Raw genomic sequence first — 23,038 nt, 5'->3', positions numbered from 1 at the left:
AAACAGCAGAAATTACACTTAAAAAGTACAAAGTGCTAAAGACGTGTTGAGATGCTCTCCCTTGTTAAACATCCAAACAACAGTCCAAATAAAGATTTAGGAAGAAGACAGCGAGGCGGCTAGAATGAGCTCAGTTCATCTAAAATAATATCTGCTTTGCTTCTGGGATGAAAGGAGAATAATGACAGACATCAACTTCCAGCTCCAAACTAATAAAACACATTTTATTTCCATGTGTTGAAGCCATCACAGTGAACCAGAGCAAGTTGACCAAAACATTTCCCAGCAGCCACTTCTCCCACAGCAGAGTCCAAACAGTGCTTCCTGTTCTCTACAGTTAGGTGTCTTATTGGAAATGGTCTCAGTAGATGACAGGATCTGTCTCGTCTCTATCCTTTCTATTGGCCTCCATTTCTCCTCCTGTTTCCTCCCCTTTCTCTCTCTCCCTCTTTCTCTGCCTACATGAAGCTGACTGTGGAAATGTTGTCATCATTCATACTGATGACTGCTGATATCATTGCTGTCCATTCTGCAGCAACACACAGAGGCCAAAAGCTTGTCTATGAACCCTTTCCTCATGAACACATACAGGACAAGTCTGCAAGAGGACTGAATCTAACAATTGTAAGATACAGAAGGTTGAGTCTGGAGTCTACCAATCGGTTATTGTCAGTGTATACTTTCAAGAACCAAATGATGGTGGGCAGGAACAGCAGAGTGTAAATAAGCAGCACCAGAACCAAAATTCCCACAATTCGTCGATTTTCATCAGAGGGGACCGAGATGGAAGCAGACAGGGCTTTGAGGGTCCCAACCAGGAAGAAGATTAACAGTGGGAAGGGAAGGAGGAGGAAGACGGTGAGGATCATGTATGTGGCCAGATAATTACCGAAATCTAATACGATGGCACAGACAGGAGAAAGGACCCAGACCAGGACACAGAGCACCACAGAGGTCTTGATGGTTCGTCTGCAGCGGTACCACAGAGGGTGGGCGATGACCAAATACCTGTAATACAAGATGGACACAAAGTCTTTGAGGAGCTTCAGAGTTATAAACTAATATAATGTTCAGACAGAAGGAGCTCCACACATACTGGATAGACAGACAGATACCTTTCCAGGGAGATGCAGACCATGAAGTAAACACTGGCAAACAGAGCAGAGATGTAAATAGACATGAAGATGTAACGTATCCTCCAATCCTCAGGTTTTGCCACCTCAACGATCATGCAGCAGAACTGAATCAGGTCGGTAATGAGAGGTTGATGACGTAGATGGGAGCAACATGATCTCTTCTCACCTGCAGGAAAACATTGGTAAAAGTCAACAATCAGTTGGAAACATGTTGTGAAGTCCACCTCCTCCCAAATCTGTCATCTTGCTCTGCCCAAATAATAATAATAATACATTTTATTTACAGGCACCTTTCAGAACACTCAAGGTCACCTCACAAAACATCTTCAAACAGTCTAGAAATACATTTATAAAACTAACAGCAAAAACGAAGGTGGATAAGATGTTAGGATGGTTAGTTGCGTTGGTGTTAACCCCGTGTTAACTTAATTGGAGTTGGTGCATGTTCGCATAAAAGGGGCGTGTTTGGCCGTGCAGGCAGTTTTTTCGCAAAAAAGCCTTTGCAAGGCTGCAACATCACACACACATGTCTGCAGTGTATTATACATGCATTGGAAAGTTATATTAAACTTTGCAATCAGATTTAGCAGAGAGGAAAAACTCCTGAGTTTAGCCCACAATCACTATCATGCACCTCAGAGACTTTGCCTTGGATCGGGCGTATTCAGAAGAAAACACCAGATTTCGATTTTTTGTGACATTAATTTCAGGGGAATTTCCGATTTTTCTTCTTGTAAATTTCACACTTTGATCTTGGATTTGTTTTCTGTTTCCTGTCTGATTTCCTCTCTAAAATCCCAGCTCGGCTGCAGGGCTCGCTGTCTGAATGTAATGTTGTTGTGTTCAGAACTTCACCGCAGCCGCAGTGGAACAAATCAGGCTGAAATCTAAACATATTTAAGTGGTGTGTATTAATATCCTACTTCTCATCATTAACACTGAGTACAGATGTGGTGTGTAGTCCACGTGCAGGGTAACCTCGATTTAACCACGAACAAAACCTGCTCGGAGCAGTTTAGAGATCCAGCGTAAATTGCCATGGCAACAGACCTCGGGTAACACCTATCCACCTTTTGTGGTACGGGTAAACCAGGAGGTTACACCCGACGTCATGAAGTTACTCCTGAAGTTACGGATAAGCCAGTTACCCTGCTTGGTAGTACAGGCCACTGATAAACAGTGATCATGATCATTTATATGCCAGTTTAAAAAGATTTTTAAAGAATAAAGTTTTCAGGCGGGAAACATGTTTTTGTGTCAAACTATCATTATGAGAAATGACTATTCCAAAACCATTTTATTGGAGGAAAAATCTTAAGCAGTTTTATTAAGCTTGTTTCCAAAAGGCTAGATATAATAATACCTACAACAATGACTGAACTTAATTTTTTGCCAGTTTTTTTGTAGACTCTTCTTAATATTTTAGCATACACTAAAATGTTTATTGCTGAGTTTTCCCAACTTAAAAAATGAAGAAGTTCGCTAAACTAACAAAAAGTGGTTGGAAAATGTTGCCTTTTTAAGTTAGATCTAAGTAACAGTTTTTACAGCGTATATACAACATGCACATTAGGAGATGCGCTGACAGTTTCACTTCTAACCTATGATCATGCCCTCGCCTTCTATCCCCAAACATTCCTTCCTCCGTCTTAAAAGGAGAGAACCTGAGTAACCTGTAGCAATAAGTAAATACCTTACGGTCAAGTGTACTGCAGTACGTATAAACAATTAAAGCTGCAAGCAGCGTTGGGCGGGCCCTCGCACTTGTAAGCAATAATGAACCCAAACAATAAAATAAATTCCTTTTATATTTCCCTGCCTTGTTGTTTATGTGTACATACAGAGGAGAATGTGAGAACAGCACACATTTCATCGTTACTGTGTGTTAGAGCATGGGAGAACAGTGGATACTTTTAATACAGCCCACACCCCTAATACTGTGTAACTATAACAAGTAGAGAACAGAAGAAAAAGATGTTCTTTCTTTACAACTGTCTGCATAGCTTATTCATATTGTGTAATGAATGAAAATAAATAGGCCTACTAGGCTCCTCTCTACTTTGACATTTAAGATTAGCTTGTTTGATCCACCTTCATACACATGTGACATTACTGTACAACTTGAGAAAGGTGAGTTGTTTTCTGCTCCAGCCTGCCTAAAAGAAAAGCGTTTTGGGATTAAATGGACTTTATTAGCTGCTGCAGTGCAGGATGAACTCAGAACAGACCCATTTCTCACCTTATTATTCTAAATCATGCAACGAAGAAGAAGAAATGCATAATAAATCCTGGGACAAAATCTGTCCACAAATACTGTACAGCATGTAGTCTAATGAACAAGACTTGTGTTATAGCTGACTTGGGCAGTGAAATGTTTTTTTAATTCATGTGGTCATAGTTGTCCACAACTCAAATCAGAATATAAGAAGAAATGTTTTATACCACCTCAAGAAGGCTTCCTATCAGAAAGTTAGGAAGGTATTTCAAATGTACAACTGCAGTACTTAAATCTCAGTAATTTCCCGGACATTTTTGTGTTACTTTACTTTTAATAGACCATGTAAGAGGTTTTATACTTCCTGTGAGTATAATCCAATCAGTCTTATTTTCATACTGTATATCCGTTGTGTAATTTGATAAATTGTGTTGTATGTCGTGCTCGCATCTCAGAGAAGACTCTGACTGCAACATGCGTCTTTGTAAAGAGAGAAACGGACAGAAAAAGTCTCTAACTCTGCCTGTCAGCTCGCTCTGCTCCGTTAAAACTGAATTTTCCATACAGAATTGAATACGAGTGCACTCCAGATTTAGCTGCAGCCAGCTGACCGTGTGCTTCTCCCTATACCGCAGTTCTGTGTCCATGCATGCAGCAAACTGAAAGCACTGTCTGTCGGAGCGTCTACGTGAAAAGAGACAAGTAAGAGACACGTAAAATTCAAAATGGCCGACTTCCTGTTGGTTTTAGGGCATCGCTCCAAGAGGCTTTTTTGTGCATCTGGACAAGATACACGTACCACAGAAAATTCGTGCACGTAGGTGAAACGTGCGGCGGGGGCTGCTTCGTTAAAGGTCACTTTCTGTTGCCAGCAGGTGGCGCTATGACTGTGGGTGAATGTCAACATGTACATGTGTTCAGGGCGGGACTCTCATCCTACATGTACAGTTTGGTGCAGATGTGAGCATGTACACTGAAGTTACAACAACTTCCTGTGTCATGTCGAAGACTTGATCTTTGACGCCACGGACACGCCCATTGACGAAAACTTGCAAATAGCACAACTTTTCATCTTCAATGCCTTTAGAAGGCACAGCAGAAATTTGACGTCCGACTAAAAAGTGTGTAAATCATCCAAAAATGGCCGTAAAATTGACGTAAATTGACTTTAGGCTATGGGTTCTTGAGGCTTTTTTGTGCGTCTTGATATGATACATGTCTCCAGCAAATTTCGGGCATGTAGGTGAACGAGGGGCTAATTTTTTCCAATTTTCTAGGTTGCGCTAGCAAGTCATTTTGCAACGCCCAACACACGGTCGTGCTCGGGCTCTAAATATATAATCTTAGCAAATTCAATAGGGACCTCACACGGTCGTGCTCGGGCCCTAATAAAATAATCTTAGCAAATTCAATAGGGACCTCGCATGGTCGTGCTCGGGCCCTAATAACCAATAAAAGAGGTAACTAGAGTTCTGACATTGTCTCTATTACTGGTAACCATCTTTGATCAAACCTGTCTGACTTGAGCTGCAACCTCGCTGTGATTTTCTCCATGATGAACACACTTTTTACCCTTTCTCTCCATTCAGTTATACTGGGAGGCTGTGGCTTCAACCAAGAGGCTGTGATTGTTTTCTTTGCTATTAAAAGCAGAATTCTCAGTAAGGAAGTCAAGTTCCTATCTATAGCATTATCTGGGACTATACCCAATATGTACAATGCTGGATCTAAATTAAAGTCAATACCCAAAACTGTTCTATTTCCTTTTGAATATTCTTCCAATAGTCTAAAATCTTAGGGCAATCCCAAAATATATGTGTAAAGTCCCCTACCAATCCACAACCCCTCCAACATCTCTCCAAAGTATTACTATACTTTGATGTAATAGATGGAGTGTGAAAATACCTCATTTTGATCTTCCAATCAAACTCCCTCCACGTCGGGCTGCTAGTTACCTTATGTCCTGCTTTGAATGTTTCTTCCCATTGTTCATCTGTTATTATAATATTTGCTTCCAATTCCCATTTTTCCTTGACATCCAAATTGTTATTGTTAGATTCCAATTGTACCTTATACAGTTTTGATATAATCCCTTTCTTTGTTTCTCCCTCTGTATACGCCATTAACAATTCTTCTAGTTTCGACGGGGTGTTAGAGATCTTCTCCCACTCCTTATGTGTCTTAAGGTAATGTCTTAGTTGTAGAAACTTAGAAAAAATCATGGGCTGGTAAATTAAATTCTTGTGTTAACTGTTGAAATGACTTCAAGGTTTGTCCCCTAAACATTTGTGCAATATATTTTAACCCCTGTTGTGTCCATCTATTATATCCTGCATCCATCATAGATGGCAAAAAATCTGGGTTTGTCGAGATTCGAGCGGCTCTACAAATGGTGTTTGACAGTTTCAATTTCTTACGTACCATTGAGCATATTCTCATTGTCCCCCTGATCCAGACTTTGCCCACCTTCAGCCTCTTTAGTGTTACCTCACTCAAAAATGGAAGCGACTCTATAGGTACATTTATAGAGTTTTGTTCCGTTCCCATCCACAATGTATCTGCATATTAGTAATCCACATAATAATAGCCCTGAGTTGAGCAGCCCAATAGTAATTGTTTAAATTGGGTAAATTTAACCCTCCCTTCTCTTTTGGACAAAGAAGTGTCTTATATTTAATTCTTTTTCCAAATAATTGGAATATTTGGGATATAATCTTGTCTAACATCTTAAAGGTAGAGTTAGAGACCATAATAGGCAATGACTGGAACAAAAACAACAGTCTTGGTAGTACATTCATTCTCACAGTTTCTATCCTCCCCATCAGAGTCAAAGGCAAAATCTCCCACCTCTTTTTTAATTTCAGTTATCAATTTCCCATTGTTCGCTTCAAATAGCTGTGACGTAGCAGAGGTAATAATAATACCCTGATATCTGAACACTATATTAGTCCATTTGAACTTGAATTTCCCCTTTAAATCAGCTGGACATTGACCTGAGAGCATCATAGCTACTGATTTAGCCTCAGATATCCTGAGATCTCCCCATACTCGTTCAGGTTATTCACCAGGGCTATTAATGAGGTGGAAGGTGCATTTATATATGTTAATATATCGTCTTCGAATAGTGATATTTTGTGTTCTGTCCTCCCCTCATCCCTTATTCCATTTTTTATCTTTATTCTGTCTTATTGACTCAGCCAGTGGTTCTATACTTGCAGCAAACAGTAAAGGGCTCAGACAGTCTCCCTGTCTGACTCCTCTTTTGAGTAGGAAAAAGTCTGAGCAACACCCATTGACTCTAATCCGTGATTTGGGGTTTTTGTATATCATTTTCACCCAGTCTATCAAGGTTGTGTGAAACCCGAAATTTGCAAATGTTTGGTAAAGGAAGCTCCACTTTACTCTATCAAATGCTTTTTGTGCATCTAAGCTGAGCAGCATGGCTACTTTTTACTTTTACTTGAGTAGATTTTTATATCAGTAACTTTACTTGTCCTTAAGTAAATGCTCATCAAAGTAATTGTTGTTTTGTTTAAGTAGAATATTTTGACTCTTTCCAGCTCTGGTCAGAATGTACATACCATAGAATACAGAGCATAGATGGCCACGAGGGTCAACGGAGCCGATAGCACTGATTGTGTATGTCACCACATACAGGATGAATGACAAGTTCCTGTAATCCTGGCAGTTGGAGGTGATGTCGCTGTGATTGTAGCTTTGGTTCTGTGAGGTGCTGTTAATGTAGAGACCTTCCATTCTTCAGAGTAAAACCTGTTTGAGAGATCAGGTTATTAAATTCAATTCAATTCAATTTTATTTATATAGCGCCAAATCACAACAACAGTTATCTCACAGCGCTTTTCATAAAAGAGCAGGTCTAGACCGTACTCTGTGATGTATTTACAGAAGCCCAACAGTTCCCACCAAGAGCAGCACTAGGCGACAGAGGCAAGGAAAAACTTCCTTTTAAGAGGCAGAAACCTCGAGCAGAACCATGACTCAGGGTGGGCGGCCATCTGCCTCGACCGGTTGGGGTGAAGAGAGAGAGAGAGAGAGAGAGAGAGAGAGAGAGATGTATAGAGAGAGAGAGAGTAAGAGAGAGAGAGAGAGATATGTAAAGACAGAGAGAGAGAGAGATGTAAGGAGAGAGAGAGGGGAGGGAGGCAGCCTACACAATATACACACAGAGGTACAGACAGTGAAGGTAATGTTGCTATAGACTAAATGAAAAATGGTACAGATGTTTATAACAGTGTTAATGGTAACCATCGTAATGTTAATGATTATAATAACAATAGGACTAGCAACAATAGTGTTGCAGCAGAGGGTGTCGAGCAGGAACACGGGGGAGCAGGTGACCCGCAACCACAGATCCAGACTCCACAGCTCCAAGCCAGAAAACCTGCAGGAAGTGATAGGAGGAGAGAGGAGAGAGACGAGAAAGCACAAGACTACCAGAAAGGGGAGAAGTTGTGTTAGTAACATGCAATAATGGGATGAGGTTGCATACAGAGGGAGAGAAAGTAGAGGAGAGAGGAGCAGTGCATCATGGGAAATCCCCCGGCAGTCTAGGCCTATAGCAGCATAACTAAGGGATGGTTCAGGACTACCTGAGCCAGCCCTAACTATAAGCTTTATCAAAGAGGAAAGTCTTAAGCCTACTCTTAAATGTGGAGATGGTGTCTGCCTCCTGAACCCAAACTGGAACCTGGTTCCACAGGAGAGGAGCTTGATAGCTGAACGCTCTGGCTCCTAGTCTACTTTTGGAGACTCTAGGAACCACAAGTAACCCTGCATTCTGGGAGCGCAGTGCTCTGGTGGGGTAGTAAGGTACTATGAGCTCTTTAAGATAAGATGGTGCCTGACCATTAAGAGCTTTGTAGGTAAGAAGAATGATTTTAAATTCTATTCTGGATTTTACTGGAAGCCAATGCAAAGAAGCTAAAACAGGAGAAATGTGATCTCTTTTCCTGGTTCCTGTCAGAACACGTGCTGCAGCATTCTGGATCAGCTGAAGAGTCTTAATGGACTTTTTCGAGCAGCCTGATAATAAGGAATTGCAGTAATCCAGCCTAGAAGTAACAAATGCATGGACTAGTTTTTCTGCATCATTTTTAGACAGGATGTTCCTGATTTTCGCAATATTACGTAGGTGAAAAAAGGCGGTCCTTGAAATTTGCTTAATGTGAGACTTAAACGACATGTCCTGATCAAAGATAACTCCAGGATTCCTCACAGTGGTGCTGGAGGCCAGGGCGATGCCATCCAGGGAAACTATATCTTTAGATAATGCGTCACGGAGGTGCTTAGGCCCCAGAGCAATAACTTCAGTTTTATCTGAGTTTAACATGAGAAAATTACAGCTCATCCAGGTTTTAACATCCTGAAGGCACATTTGAAGTTTAGCTAACTGATGAGTTTCATCTGGCTTGATCGATAGATATAACTGAGTATCATCTGCATAACAATGAAAGCTTATGGAATGTTTCCTGATAATATTGCCTAAAGGAAGCATATATAAAGTGAAGAGGATTGGTCCAAGGACAGATCCTTGAGGAACTCCATGAGTAACTTTGGCGTGGAGGACTCATCGTTAACATGTACAAACTGAAATCGATCTGATAAATAGGACTTAAACCAGCTTAGAGCGGTTCCTTTAATGCCAATGAAATATTCCAGTCTCTGCAATAGGATCTGATGGTCAATGGTATCAAATGCAGCACTAAGATCTAATAAAACCAGTACAGAGACAAGTCCTTTGTCTGATGCAATAAGGAGGTCATTAGTAATTTTCACCAGTGCTGTCTCTGTGCTATGATGAGCTCTAAATCCTGACTGAAAATCCTCAAATAAACTATTGCTCTGTAGAAAGTCACACAGCTGTTTAGCAACTGCTTTCTCCAGAACCTTAGAGAGAAATGGAAGGTTAGATATAGGTCTATAGTTGGCTAAAACATCCGGATCAAGTTTGGGCTTTTTCAGAAGAGGTTTAATTACAGCTACTTTAAAGTACTGTGGTACATAGCCTGTTGATAAAGATAGATTGATCATATCTAGTAAAGAAGTGCTGACTAAGGGTAAAACATCTTTAAGCAGTAGTCGGGATGGGGTCTAAGAGGAAGGTTGATGGTTTAGATGAAGAAATTATTGAAGTTAGTTGGTAAAGATTGAGGGAAGCAAAACAGTCTAAACATGTATCTGGTTTTACAGCTGTTTCTAAGGTTCCTGAGTTAAGAGATAAGTCGGTGCCAATTGAGGGCAGGTCTTGGTGAATTTTGTCTCTAATAGCTAGAATTTTATTATTAAAGAAGCTCATGAAATCGTAACTACTGAGAGCTATGGGAATACTTGGCTCAATAGAGCTGTGACTCTCTGTCAGCCTGGCTACAGTGCTGAAAAGAAACCTGGGGTTGTTCCTATTTTCCTCTATTAATGACGAGTAGTACGCTGCTCTGGCATTACGGAGGGCCTTCCTATAAGTTTTAAGACTATCTTGCCAAATTAAACGAGAATTTTCCACTTTGGTAGAACGCCAATTCCTCTCAAGTTTCCGTGATATTTGCTTTAATTTGCGAGTTTCAGTATTATACCATGGAGCTAACCGTCTTTGTTTTAGTATTTTCTTTTTTAGAGGGGCTACAGAGTCGAGTGTCATTCGCAGCGAGCCTGCAGCACTATCAACAAGATGATCGATTTGGGAGGGACTGAAATTAGCATAGGAGTCCTCCGTTACTTTGTGACTAGATAATGTATTTAGAGCTGATGGAATCGCATCCTTAAATTTAGCTATAGCACTATCAGACAGACATCTTGTATAGAAATTTTTGCCCAATGGCGAGTAGTTCAGCAATACAAACTCAAAAGTTATCAATCAGTGGTCGGACAAAGAGGGATTCTGTGGGAACACCACTAAATGTTCAATTTCAATACCATACACCAAAACAAGGTCGAGGGTGTGGTTAAAACAGTGAGTCGACACTCTGAGAGAAGCCAATGGAATCTAACAGAGAGATAAACGCAGTACTGAAGCTGTCATTCTCAACATCCACATGAATATTAAAATCCCCTACAATAATAACTTTGTCCGTTTTAAGGACTAAAGTTGACAAAAACTCTGCAAATTCAGATAAGAATTCAGAATACGGGCCAGGTGCTCGGTACACTATAACAAAAAGAATTGGTTGCAGTGATTTCCAACTTGGGTGCGAAAGACTAAGAACAAGACTTTCAAATGAGTTATAGTTTAGTTTAGGTTTAGAGCTGATTAGTAGGCTAGAGTCGAAGATAGCTGCAACTCCACCTCCTCGGCCTGTGCCTCGAGGAATGTGAGTATTAATATGACTGGGAGGGGTGGATTCATTTAGGCTAACATATTCTCCATCACCCAGCCAGGTTTCAGTAAGACCAAATAACTCAATATCATAATCTGATATTAGTTCATTTTCTAGTACACCTTTAGAAGAGAGAGATCTGATGTTTAAGAGTCCACATTTAACTCTCCTATTAGTTTGCACTATTGCTCTTGTGGTTTTAATTTTTATGAGGTTTTTATGCACAGCTCCTCTTCTGTTTACCTTTTTAAATAATTTCGATGGTCGGGGGGCAGACACCGTCACTATAGGTTTTCACTAAGTACTCCTGAAATGGAGGAGCAGAGAAGTGTGTTAAACTGCGACTCTGCCTCCTGGTCTCAACTCTGGGTTGTCATGGATTTGGTCCACTAATAAACTTGGCCAGATTTCTAGAAATGAGAGCTGCTCCTTCCCAAGTGGGATGGATGCCGTCTCTCCGGATCAGACCAGGTCTTCCCCAGAAAGTCTGCCAATGATCAACAAAGCCCACATCGTTTGCTGGACACCACCTCGACAACCAGCGGCGGAATGACGACATGCGGCTATACATGTCATCACTGGTCAGATTTGGCAGGGGTCCAGAGAAAACTACGGTGTCCGACATTGTTTTTGCATATGTACACACCGACTCAACATTAATCTTAGTGACCTCCGATTGGCGTAACCGGGAGTCATTACCGCCGACGTGAATAACAATCTTACTGTATTTACGTTTATCCTTAGCCAGCAGTTTCAAAAAGACTCAATGTCGCCCGCTCTGGCCCCAGGGATGCACTTAACTATGGCCGCTGGCTTCGCTAACTTCACGTTTCTCAAAATGGAGCTGCCAATGATCAGAGTTGGTTTCTCAGCGGGTGTGTCGCTGAGTGGGGAAAATCTGTTAGAAACGTGAACAGGTTGATGTGCCCCGTGGACTTTGAATGCTTACGACTATTCCTCCTTCGGACAGTCACCCAGCCCCCCTTTCCTGGCTGCACAGGGGATGCCGGGGACGGCTACCACAGTCTAACTCAGGCCGTTCCGCACCGACTACCGGGGACTGGCTAGCTACAGTAGCTAAAGACTGATCTACCAAGGTGCGGAGCCGGACTTCTAAATCACTGAGCCTCGCCTCCATGTCTATAAATAAACTACACTTATTACATGTACCATTACCGCTAAAGGAGGCAGAGGAGTAACTGAACATCTGACACACCGAGCAGGAGAAAGTAGGAGAGAGAGAGGGAGAAGGAGAAGCCATCGCTAGCTGCTAAGCTAAAGTCGCTAACGGCTAAGCTAAAGTACTGTAGCGTCAGCTACCAAAACTTTAGAACAAGTATGAGATTGAACAGCAGTCACTAAAAGATGGAAAGAACTGTGAGTGCTTAGGCAAAATTACTGTAAAGAATAAGTGTTTAGCGAACAGTTGGCCGCTGTAATCAAACAAATGTAACTGTTATTTAGCGAGAGCAGCACAACACGGTACCACACACAAGCACCGGAAACGGAAATGAGTCGACACGCTTACCGCAATACGTCAGCAATACGTCCTACCACAACAAGGGCTAAATTTAGAGCATTCATTATTCATGTGAAGTATACACTTGATAGTAGGCCATCATCTGTGCGTTATAAAGGGCGGATACATATTTTGGCTGCGTGCCCAGCCTGGTAGGACCAGTAGGCTACTGTTATGGCTTTCTGTGTATGAAAAGTGCTGTTTAAATGCAATGCAGTATTAAATTGCCTGTGACATCACTTTAGCTTATTATAGCAGCGCTGCTTATTATTATAAATTATTATTGTTGTTGTTATTATTATTATTATTATTATTATTGTATTATTATTATTATTATTATTATTTATTATTGTATTATTATTATTATTATTATTATTATTATTATATATTATTATTATTATTATTATTATTATTATTATTATTATTAGCAAGTCTGCACTTTAGATTTTAGATGTTTATATTGCAACTAACAGTTTTAGCAGTTAGTTATAACTGGTCACAACTGTCAGACTCACAACACTATCACAGCGTGTTGATCACTCATACATTTGTTTTTCACTGTGTGAGAAAATTGATGTGTGTCATGACAGCATGTGGAGAATGTAAATGTTCAGCTTTTAACCTGAAATCTCCATCCATCGTCAACAGCTTATCAGTTTTGTCAGCCCCCTAATGGATGGAGTATTGGTGACGGATGTCCGACCGATTTCGGTGGGCCGCCTGGGTCAAAAATGCCAGGGCCGATTTTTTGTCCCAGTCCAGCCCTGGCTTGGACTGATTGTACATAAGCATGAGAGCAGCATCAGAAATATTATGACTAACAATAATCCAGTTTCTAATATATGTAAAATATGATTACCTACCCAGCTTTCTGATGGAAAGGAAACTCCTTGGATGGGCTCAGATCAGATTTCGGTAAAACAAGGATCAGTGTGAGATGGGTGGGGCCGCTCGGATCTCCTCCCAATACTGAAAGTAGTCTGACACACTGGCTGCTCCTCAATTCTCTAAACTGCAGCCACGTTTCCCTCGCTGGAGTCTTTTCCACGTGAAGAGGAAGGACAGAGGAAATATGGTTTTAGACAGTGAGTGGTCCTCTCCTCCGAAGCGTCACGTGATGCAAAGTCCGTTTCTGATCCAGCCGGACCAGCCCACCAGTCGCAGGCATTGACCCACCAGGCCGGATGCGACCCGGTGCGTGTTTTAGTGCACACATGACTGATGAAATGCATAATGGGATTTGTATTCTTAAAATGTTTTTAGCCTCTGTGAGGAAAAAAAGTTTCCAAAGCTGCGCTGCAGACAGAGATGAAGGCTGATGAGCTGAGCGACATTTCTGCCGATTACAGCAGTTACTTTGAGGACCAAATCAACAAGAATTAAAAGATCCAGACCTGCAAGCCAAGTGAGACTCCGTCCTGCAGGAAGTGGACAGCTGTTGGTGAAAGAAGTGAGAACCTTCTGAGAGTCACTGTGGACTATTGGCAAAAAGAAGGAGCTTTTTCACACAGGTTTGCAAAGATCTGTAGCTAATAATAATAACAACAACAACAAAATTTTGCACATTCCTTCATCCATTCCTTGTTAATAATGCTGTATATTATTTGTATTATTACTATAGTATTATTGTATTATTTTGTGTAGGTCGTGCTACATTTTTAAACTCTTCACTTTTTCTGTATTTATATTTCTATATTTATGTTCATGTGTAACAATGTAAGCAACAATCGTACCAAGGCAAATTCCTCATTTATGAAAATGTACCTGGCAATAAAACCTCATTGTGTTTCTGATTCTGAATATGTTGCCATTTGTAAAGAAATAACTAAAATTTGTACAAATGTATTCATTTATTTCAACTTTCTTTTTTAGAAAGTAACTGAATACTGGGGGCAAATGCAAACTGTTCAAAGCCAAAGGTATAAGCTCTTCAATGGTTTTTATTTCATGTTTCATCTTCTACGGAGGCTGAGAAATAAAGGTGGAAGGTTTCCAGAAACCCCTCAGGTTTCAGAAAGCTTTTGTAGAGGCGCCACAGGTCTGGACGGGGTAAGGACGTACAGTGGAGGATTGAAGAGCTCTCCAGTGGCTGCCACGGAGGCACTAAGGAGAAAAAGATCAAAAATAATGTTAACATACTGGGTTAATGTTCAGGGGTGCTGTAGCTCTCACCCCCCTCAAGCCATCTTAGAAGAGAGCTGCACAATGACAGTGTCATTGAGGTTTGGATGGGAGGGGAATGCTGCAGCAGAAAGCCCGGGCCTTAGGTTCACTGCAGAGAACCTCCTTGGAAATAAGACATGGGGAATATCTAAGCATTAAATATCTGAAGAAATGAATATTTAGTCTGCCAATCATCTGATCGGTGGAGGTAATGCACCTGGTTGCCAATTAAATCAGAAGAAGAAGCTGGATCAGCTGATCTCAGCTCTAACAGCTGGAGAGACTCTTGATGGAGTTTGTATCTGCACACATGTGATCTGTGCTGATACTAAGACTCAGTTCTCCCTGCAGAGCTGCAAGTTTTCTCTCTGTAGCTGTTTAACAAACACCTGCACATGAAGACCAACCTGCATTCTGTATTTATACTGAGCTGGTTCTCATCTCAGGGCGTCAAACAGGCTGCTGATGCTTTGCCAGCTTTCTCAAAGCGTAGGTAGGCCTGCTCAGATTGGCAGAATGAGTTTTTATTATTTATTCAATAGCTGCATCTGTATTTACTGATATTCTGATTAAGTATTCATTATGTAATAACTCAGAATATGATAACGGTGTCCTTTGATTTATTAGACTAAATGTTTCAGCTGACTTTAGCTCAGTTTGAGGCTTTCCTGGGGCCTGTACCATGAAGCATGTTTAACATAACCAGGATATCTTTTCGTTATCTGGCTTCACTAACTCTAACAATCAGGATCAGGATAAGCGGTCACACAAAGCAGCTATTTGGAGCAGCTACTTTAAAAGTGTGGGGTGGGATGTGAGCACAAAGCCTGTCTGCAGCCATTATGTCCATCTTGCTGCTAAACTACACAGTGCTTTGTTTTTTTGCTTAAAAAAAAAAACAAAGTTAGAACAGCACTGACTTTTATCAGTTTATCTTAGAAAATGCAGTTTCCAGTGTGAAAGCCGAGGTATTTAAAGAAATCTGCTTGTTATTGTTGGATCTCAGCTAATAATGAGCTACACTTCATAAAGGGGAAACACACAGCACACTCTAATAACGCCAACTTATATTATTTTGTCATAAAAAAGTATTTTAAGTTTTACAGAAATTTTTGTAGTCGCAACTTGTTCTCAGTTTAGACAAAAAAGAACAAAAAAATAACACAAACTCAAAATCAAACAGGTTGGAATTATCATGATATAATGTTTTACTTAACGGATATCATCCAGTTCAACAAGTGTAACTGTGTTTTCAACTGTTCCCTATAGTTTTAAATAACCACAGTGCTAGTTGTGCTAAGAGTGAATTGTTATAAGATAGAACCAAAGCTGTTGTATGTCCTAACTCTGCATCTGAGTTTTACTGTATCTTTAAATTCAAGATAAAAAGGTGTGAGAGGATTGCAGTTTATTATATGCCTCGTTTTACTAATATTGTTCTGTATTATCGTTGCTGTTGTCACAACATCCCAGCTTTGACTAGGCTGTGTGTGTGTTCTGTTACTTTCTCTTTCTGAGTGTGTGATTCTGGCTGGTGTGTTTTAGTTTTTTTCTCTCTCTCTCTTCCTTGCTGCTCTACCTTTTCTACCTTGGCAGGAGGCGTGACATGTGGTGACGCATGGGGCTGGTTCACACGCCTGTCTGGCACACCGGATTCTCATCATGCCTATATGTGCTGCTTGATAAGCCCAGCAGTTCTCCTCGGTCTTTGCCGGATTGTTATGTTGAGTTCAGTGCGTCTCGAGCCAGCATCCAGCCTCGTGGTAACTTTGTATTTTCTGACCGTTCATCTCGTGTTTCCTGTTAGCCGCTGGTTAACCTTCTCTGTTCTCTGGTTTTTCCTAGCCTGGAAAGACGCCAACCCGAGAGGTTACCCTGCCTGTTTCTTTGGGGATCACACCCTCGTCGTCTCACGCTGCTTGCCTGCCCACCGGCAGACCGTCAGTCCTTCCGGAGCCACCAGCACTGATCACCGTCACGAGTCTCACGCTACACTCACTTACCACGATCAGTCCAGCAGACTTTTAGCTCTTATTGACTCTGGAGCAGAAGAGAGTTTCTTAGATGAAGTGTTGGCAGAGCAGCTGAGAATCCCCACTGAACTGCTAGATACGCCACTAAACTAATGCTCTAGATGGTAAATTATTGGCCCTGGTTGTTGCTCGCACCTGCCCAGTCGAGCTACAGTTATCTGGTAACCACATCCAACAGATTCTTTTGTTATTACATTACATTTAGCTGAGCTGATTAGTTTCCCCTTTGTGCCACTAGTTCTGGCCATTACCCCAATATGGACTGGGCCACCTCAAGGATCATTAGTTGAAGCGCTACCTGTCATGCTAGCTGTTTGTTTCTGCCACACCCCTGTCTGTTTCCCGTCAGGTGGAGAGTGCTGTAGAGCCCTTCCAGTGTATTTACGGATATCAGCCTCCTCTGTTTCATTCCCAGGAGAAGGACATTGCAGTCCCCTCAGTCCAGGCTCATATCCGTCTGTGGCATCGAGCCCGTTCCACGCTGCTGAGGACTTCGACATAGTACCAGAAACTATAATTTCCTGTAAATTGTCTGGTTTTTTTACATGTTTTCAGAAAAATTTATCAAAATTTTAATGTAGACATTGCATCTGTAATTATTTACAATTTAGATGTGGAGTTATTGATACTAATTGATCAATATGAAGAACCATAAGTTACAGTGTGAAATTATAATTTATTACAACTTAAACAGAAGTGTCACGGCTGTCACTGTCACCTTTGTGTTTCCCCTTTTTCCTGTCTCACCTCTACCAAGTAGGCTGTGTCCCTGGGGAATGAAGACCCGCCTACTTCCTGGTTTCTGGGTTGCTGACATCTGTCTCGCCCATTGGTTCCCTCTGTTTCCACTCAACCAATGGCCCGTCACCACGTTAATTACCTCCGGCTCATAAGGAGAGTCCACCTGTTGCTCCAGGCAGCTTGTCACCGCCTGTTGACTTGTGTGCTGCTGGTATTGACTGCATACCCTGCCTGTTAGTTGTACTCTGTGTTTAGTGGAATTATCCACCTTCCTTGCTTATTAGCTGTACATTGTGTTTAGGGAAACATTTGCATACCTTTGTTTGTTAGCTCCACATTGGGTGCAGTGGAGAAATTCACTTAGTGTTTTGTTTACTATTGTGTTTTCACCAGGTGGAGTGGGTGTTGTGCTCTTTGTGTTCTTTTGTAGCAAGAATCAACTCTGCTTAAATCGATAGATAGGTACAGGCCTCCTTTTGAGGACCTTTTTATTTTAATTTGGTTTGTTATTTTTGCAGCACCCGCGTCCACCCTCCTTTTGTTTTTTGTTACCTGTCTACATCTCTGTTACCAATAAAAGTTACCTTGTTAAGATCTGTACCAGTTGTGCCTATATGTTTATGGCCCCCCACCCCTAGACCAACAGGGGGTCGTAACATAAGTAATAATTAAAAGTTGTTGCAACTTTGGTTGAGTTAAGAGAACGTCAAACCGAAAATTGATCAGACTCAAGAGCAAAACTTAAAATATTCAGTTTAATTGCCCAACTTAGAAGTTTGGTAAATTTTATTGGCTTAAAATTTTAAGTTCAACTTTTTCTTTTTACATTGTGGACTTTACTAACTTCTACTGAAACATGTTGGTCTGATCTGTTGTGACTGTCCCTGTCACACTTTATCATTTCTGCCCCAAATTATTATCTAAAAAAGTCTGAAAACTTTAAGAGTTGTGAGGAAACCTCACTTGGTCAGAAAGTGCAGGATGCCTCCCTGCTAACAGCAGGTTGGGCTTTATGTTCATATAGACAACGGAGATTTGTCAACCAGCAGAGATTTTGTTGAACCTTCATTTATCAGCTTTTAATTCACTGAGTTGCTCAAAGACAAACATTCACAGTTTGGTCTACAAACTGATTTTTATTGGATTTCCAGAAAATGTACAATTTCATATAAACTGACATAAACTGTGGTTTAAGATTTTATCCATATTGCCAAAAACACAACAGCTGCTGCAAAACAGCTGCTCTGAATCACATCCTAAACAGCAGCATGATTAGATCGAATAAAATGAAACAAACAATGGAATGGATTTTTTTCCTTATTTGTCCAAAAAATAAAACGCTTCGCGAACACAGTTTTGGGAAAGCATACATTAAAAAAACACTAAATTAAAACATGTATGAGAAACTAAAATATAAAAAGTGCTAAAGACGTGTTGAGATGCTCTCCCTGTGTTAAACATCCAAACAACAGTCCAAATAAAGATTTAGGAAGAAGACAGCGAGGCGGCTAGAATGAGCTCAGTTCATCTAAAATAATATCTGCTTTGCTTCTGGGATTAAAGGAGAATAATGACAGACATCAACTTCCAGCTCCAAACTAATAAAACACATTTTATTTCCATGTGTTGAAGCCATCACAGTGAACCAGAGCAAGTTGACCAAAACATTTCCCAGCAGCCACTTCTCCCACAGCAGAGTCCAAACAGTGCTTCCTGTTCTCTACAGTTAGGTGTCTTATTGGAAATGGTCTCAGTAGATGACAGGATCTGTCTCGTCTCTATCCTTTCTATTGGCCTCCATTTCTCCTCCTGTTTCCTCCTTTCTCTCTCTCCCTCTTTCTCTGCCTACATGAAGCTGACTGTGGAAATGTTGTCATCATTCATACTGATGGACTGCTGATATCATTGCTGTCCATTCTGCAGCAACACACAGAGGCCAAAAGCTTGTCTATGAACCCTTTCCTCATGAGACATACAGGAACAAGTCTGCAAGAGGACTCAACTTAACAAAGATGAGAGACAGAAGGTTGAGTCTAAAGTCTACCAATTGGTTATTGTCAGTGTATTCTTTCAAGAACCAAATGATGCTGGGCAGGAACAGCAGCGTGTAAATAAGCAGCACCAGAACCAAAATTCCCACAATTCGTCGTTTTTCATCAGAGGGGACCGAGATGGAAGCAGACAGGGCTTTGAGGGTCCCAACCAGGGAGAATATGAACAGTGGGAAGGGAAGGAGGAAGACGGTGAGGATTATGTATGTGGTCAGATAATCAACAAAATAGTAAAGGACACCATATACAAGAAAAAGGACCCAGACCAGGACACAGACCACCACAGAGCTCCTGATGGTTCGTCTGAAGCGGTACCACAGTGGGTGGGCGATGACCAAATACCTGTAATACAAGATGGACACAAAGTCTTTGAGGAGCTTCAGAGTTATAAACTAATATAATGTTCAGACACAGAAGGAGCTCCACACATACTGGATAGACAGACAGATACCTTTCCAGGGGATGCAGACCATGAAGCCAATACTGGCAAACAGAGCAGAGAAGTAAATACATACGAAGATGAGATATCGTCCTATCCACAGTTCGTACCACCTGAACGATCATGCAGCAGAGCTGAATCAGGTCGGTAATGAGAGGTTGATGACGTAGATGGGAGCAACATGATCACTTCTCACCTGCAGGAAAACATTGGTAAAAGTCAACAAGCAGTTGGAAACATGTTGTGAAGTCCACCTCCTCCCAAATCTGTCATCTTGCTCTGCCCAAATAATAATAATAATACATTTTATTTACAGGCACCTTTCAGAACACTCAAGGTCACCTCACAAAACATCTTCAAACAGTCTAGAAATACATTTATAAAACTAACAGCAAAAACGAAGGTGGATAAGATGTTAGGATGGTTAGTTGCGTTGGTGTTAACCCCGTGTTAACTTAATTGGAGTTGGTGCATGTTCGCATAAAAGGGGCGTGTTTGGCCGTGCAGGCAGTTTTTTCGCAAAAAAGCCTTTGCAAGGCTGCAACATCACACACACATGTCTGCAGTGTATTATACATGCATTGGAAAGTTATATTAAACTTTGCAATCAGATTTAGCAGAGAGGAAAAACTCCTGAGTTTAGCCCACAATCACTATCATGCACCTCAGAGACTTTGCCTTGGATCGGGCGTATTCAGAAGAAAACACCAGTGTAAATGTCTGATAAATCGCATTAATATTCTCCTACATAGTATTATATTTATATATTTAATAAGACATTGTAGTTCTGCTTTTATTTTGAAAGGCGCCGTTTTCTTATGTTTTGTGACGCTAAACTTCCTGCTACTTTTCTCTTCACAATGTGGTGCTCACGCGTCGTCGGAAGAACGGTAAAAAACTGGTAAACACGTTATTTATCATGTTCATCTATTTGAATCTTGTAAAGAAGGAGTTTACATTGTGATTTTATTATTTTTGTGTTGTTTGTACATGTTATTTCTAAGACCTACGAACTGTGAGCGTGTGTCGAGCTAGAGAGCGTGATAGCCGATGGCGAAACCATTTGATTAGCTTCCTTGGAGAGCGGAATGAGGTATGAAAGAAAATGTGTCTAGTGTATTATTATCAGAAGGGATTTTGTTTAAGGAAAGGAGAATGTCATTACTTCATTTGTTTATGGGTTAATTGCACATGTCATTAACATAAAAGCAATATTATTTCTGTGAACAATTATAATATATTGTATTTCATTTAAAGGCATGTGATATTTATTTGTCATAAAGACTTAAAAACATTTCATTTCATATTGGTTGTTAGTTAAATGATTTGTATTGTGTGTAAACATGATAAATATGTGAACACAATTTATGTGCAAACTATTTGTGAAGCTACATAGAAGCCTTTTGTGTTTCTTCTGTTTTATTCTGTAGTTTTCACGGTGTTCATGGTGCATGGTGCACGTTGAGAGGAATAATAAATCGACACCCGTTTGAAACTCTCTGCGTCTTGATCAATAAATCCAAGGGGCCGCTACAACCAGATTTCGATTTTTTGTGACATTAATTTCAGGGGAATTTTTCTTCTTGTAAATTTCACACTTTGATCTTGGATTTGTTTTCTGTTTCCTGTCTGATTTCCTCTCTAAAATCCCAGCTCGGCTGCAGGGCTCGCTGTCTGAATGTAATGCTGTTGTGTTCAGAACTTCACCGCAGCCGCAGTGGAACAAATCAGGCTGAAATCTAAACATATTTAAGTGGTGTGTATTAATATCCTACTTCTCATCATTAACACTGAGTACAGATGTGGTGTTAGTCCACGTGCAGGGTAACCTCGAGTTAACCACGAACAAAACCTGCTCGGAGCAGTTTAGAGATCCAGCGTAAATTGCCATGGCAACAGACCTCGGGTAACACCTATCCACCTTTTGTGGTACGGGTAAACCAGGAGGTTACACCCGACGTCATGAAGTTACTCCTGAAGTTACGGATAAGCCAGTTACCCTGCTTGGTAGTACAGGCCACTGATGAACAGTGATCATGATCATTTATATGCCAGTTTAAAAAGATGTGTTTTCAGGCGGGAAACATGTTTTGTGAAAATACCTCATTTTGATCTTCCAATCAAACTCCCTCCACGTCGGGCTGCTAGTTACCTTATGTCCTGCTTTGAATGTTTCTTCCCATTGTTCATCTGTTATTATAATATTTGCTTCCAATTCCCATTTTTCCTTGACATCCAAATTGTTATTGTTAGATTCCAGTTGTAGTACCTGATACAGTTTTGATATAATCCCTTTCTTTGTTTCTCCCTCTGTATACGCCATTAACAATTCTTCTAGTTTCGACGGGGTGTTAGAGATCTTCTCCCACTCCTTATGTGTCTTAAGGTAATGTCTTAGTTGTAGAAACTTAGAAAAAATCATGGGCTGGTAAATTAAATTCTTGTGTTAACTGTTGAAATGACTTCAGGGTTTGTCCCCTAAACATTTGTGCAATATATTTTAACCCCTGTTGTGTCCATCTATTATATCCTGCATCCATCATAGATGGCAAAAAATCTGGGTTTGTCGAGATTCGAGCGGCTCTACAAATGGTGTTTACAGTTTCAATTTCTTACGTACCATTGAGCATATTCTCATTGTCCCCCTGATCCAGACTTTGCCCACCTTCAGCCTCTTTAGTGTTACCTCACTCAAAAATGGAAGCGACTCTATAGGTACATTTATAGAGTTTTGTTCCATTCCCACCCACAATGTATCTGCATCATTAGTAATCCACATAATAAAGCCCTGAGTTGAGCAGCCCAATAGTAATTGTTTAAATTGGGTAAATTTAACCCTCCCTTCTCTTTTGGACAAAGAAGTGTCTTATATTTAATTATTTTTCCAAATAATTGGAAATTGGGATGTAATCTTGTCTAACATCTTAAAGGTAGAGTTAGAGACCATAATAGGCAATGACTGGAACAAAAACAACAGTCTTGGTAGTACATTCATTCTCACAGTTTCTATCCTCCCCATCAGAGTCAAAGGCAAAATCTCCACCTCTTTTTTAATTTCAGTTATCAATTTCCCATTGTTCGCTTCAAATAGCTGTGACGTAGCAGAGGTAATAATAATACCCAGATATCTGAACCCTATATTAGTCCATTTGAACTTGAATTTCCCCTTTAAATCAGCTGGACATTGACCTGAGAGCATCATAGCTACTGATTTAGCCTCAGATATCCTGAGATCTCCCCATACTCGTTCAGGTTATTCACCAGGGCTATTAATGAGGTGGAAGGTGCATTTATATATGTTAATATATCGTCTTCGAATAGTGATATTTTGTGTTCTGTCCTCCCCTCATCCCGTATTCCCTTTATATCTTTATTCTGTCTTATTGACTCAGCCAGTGGTTCTATACTTG

At 40.7% G+C, this 23,038-nt stretch overlaps 1 protein-coding gene across 1 annotated transcript; it reads right to left on the bottom strand.

Moving 5' to 3' along the window:
- Nucleotides 1–513: 513 nt before the first annotated feature.
- On the bottom strand, nucleotides 514–1,249 carry LOC119904825 (mas-related G-protein coupled receptor member B4-like). Its single transcript, XM_038721507.1, has 2 exons — nucleotides 1,116–1,249; nucleotides 514–1,008 (listed from the first exon to the last, which is right to left on the bottom strand). The coding sequence occupies exons 1-2, from the start codon at nucleotides 1,229–1,231 to the stop codon at nucleotides 576–578; spliced, it is 549 nt and encodes a 182-aa protein (XP_038577435.1). The 5' UTR covers nucleotides 1,232–1,249; the 3' UTR covers nucleotides 514–575.
- Between the last annotated feature and the right edge of the window lie 21,789 nt (nucleotides 1,250–23,038).

The sequence above is a fragment of the Micropterus salmoides genome, unplaced genomic scaffold, assembly GCF_014851395.1.
Source record: "Micropterus salmoides isolate LMB-PRFRI ecotype aquatic unplaced genomic scaffold, ASM1485139v1 Ms_hic_scaffold_1578, whole genome shotgun sequence".
NCBI classification, from domain to species: Eukaryota; Metazoa; Chordata; class Actinopteri; order Centrarchiformes; family Centrarchidae; genus Micropterus; species Micropterus salmoides.
This window is presented reverse-complemented; position numbering and strand designations above follow the sequence as displayed.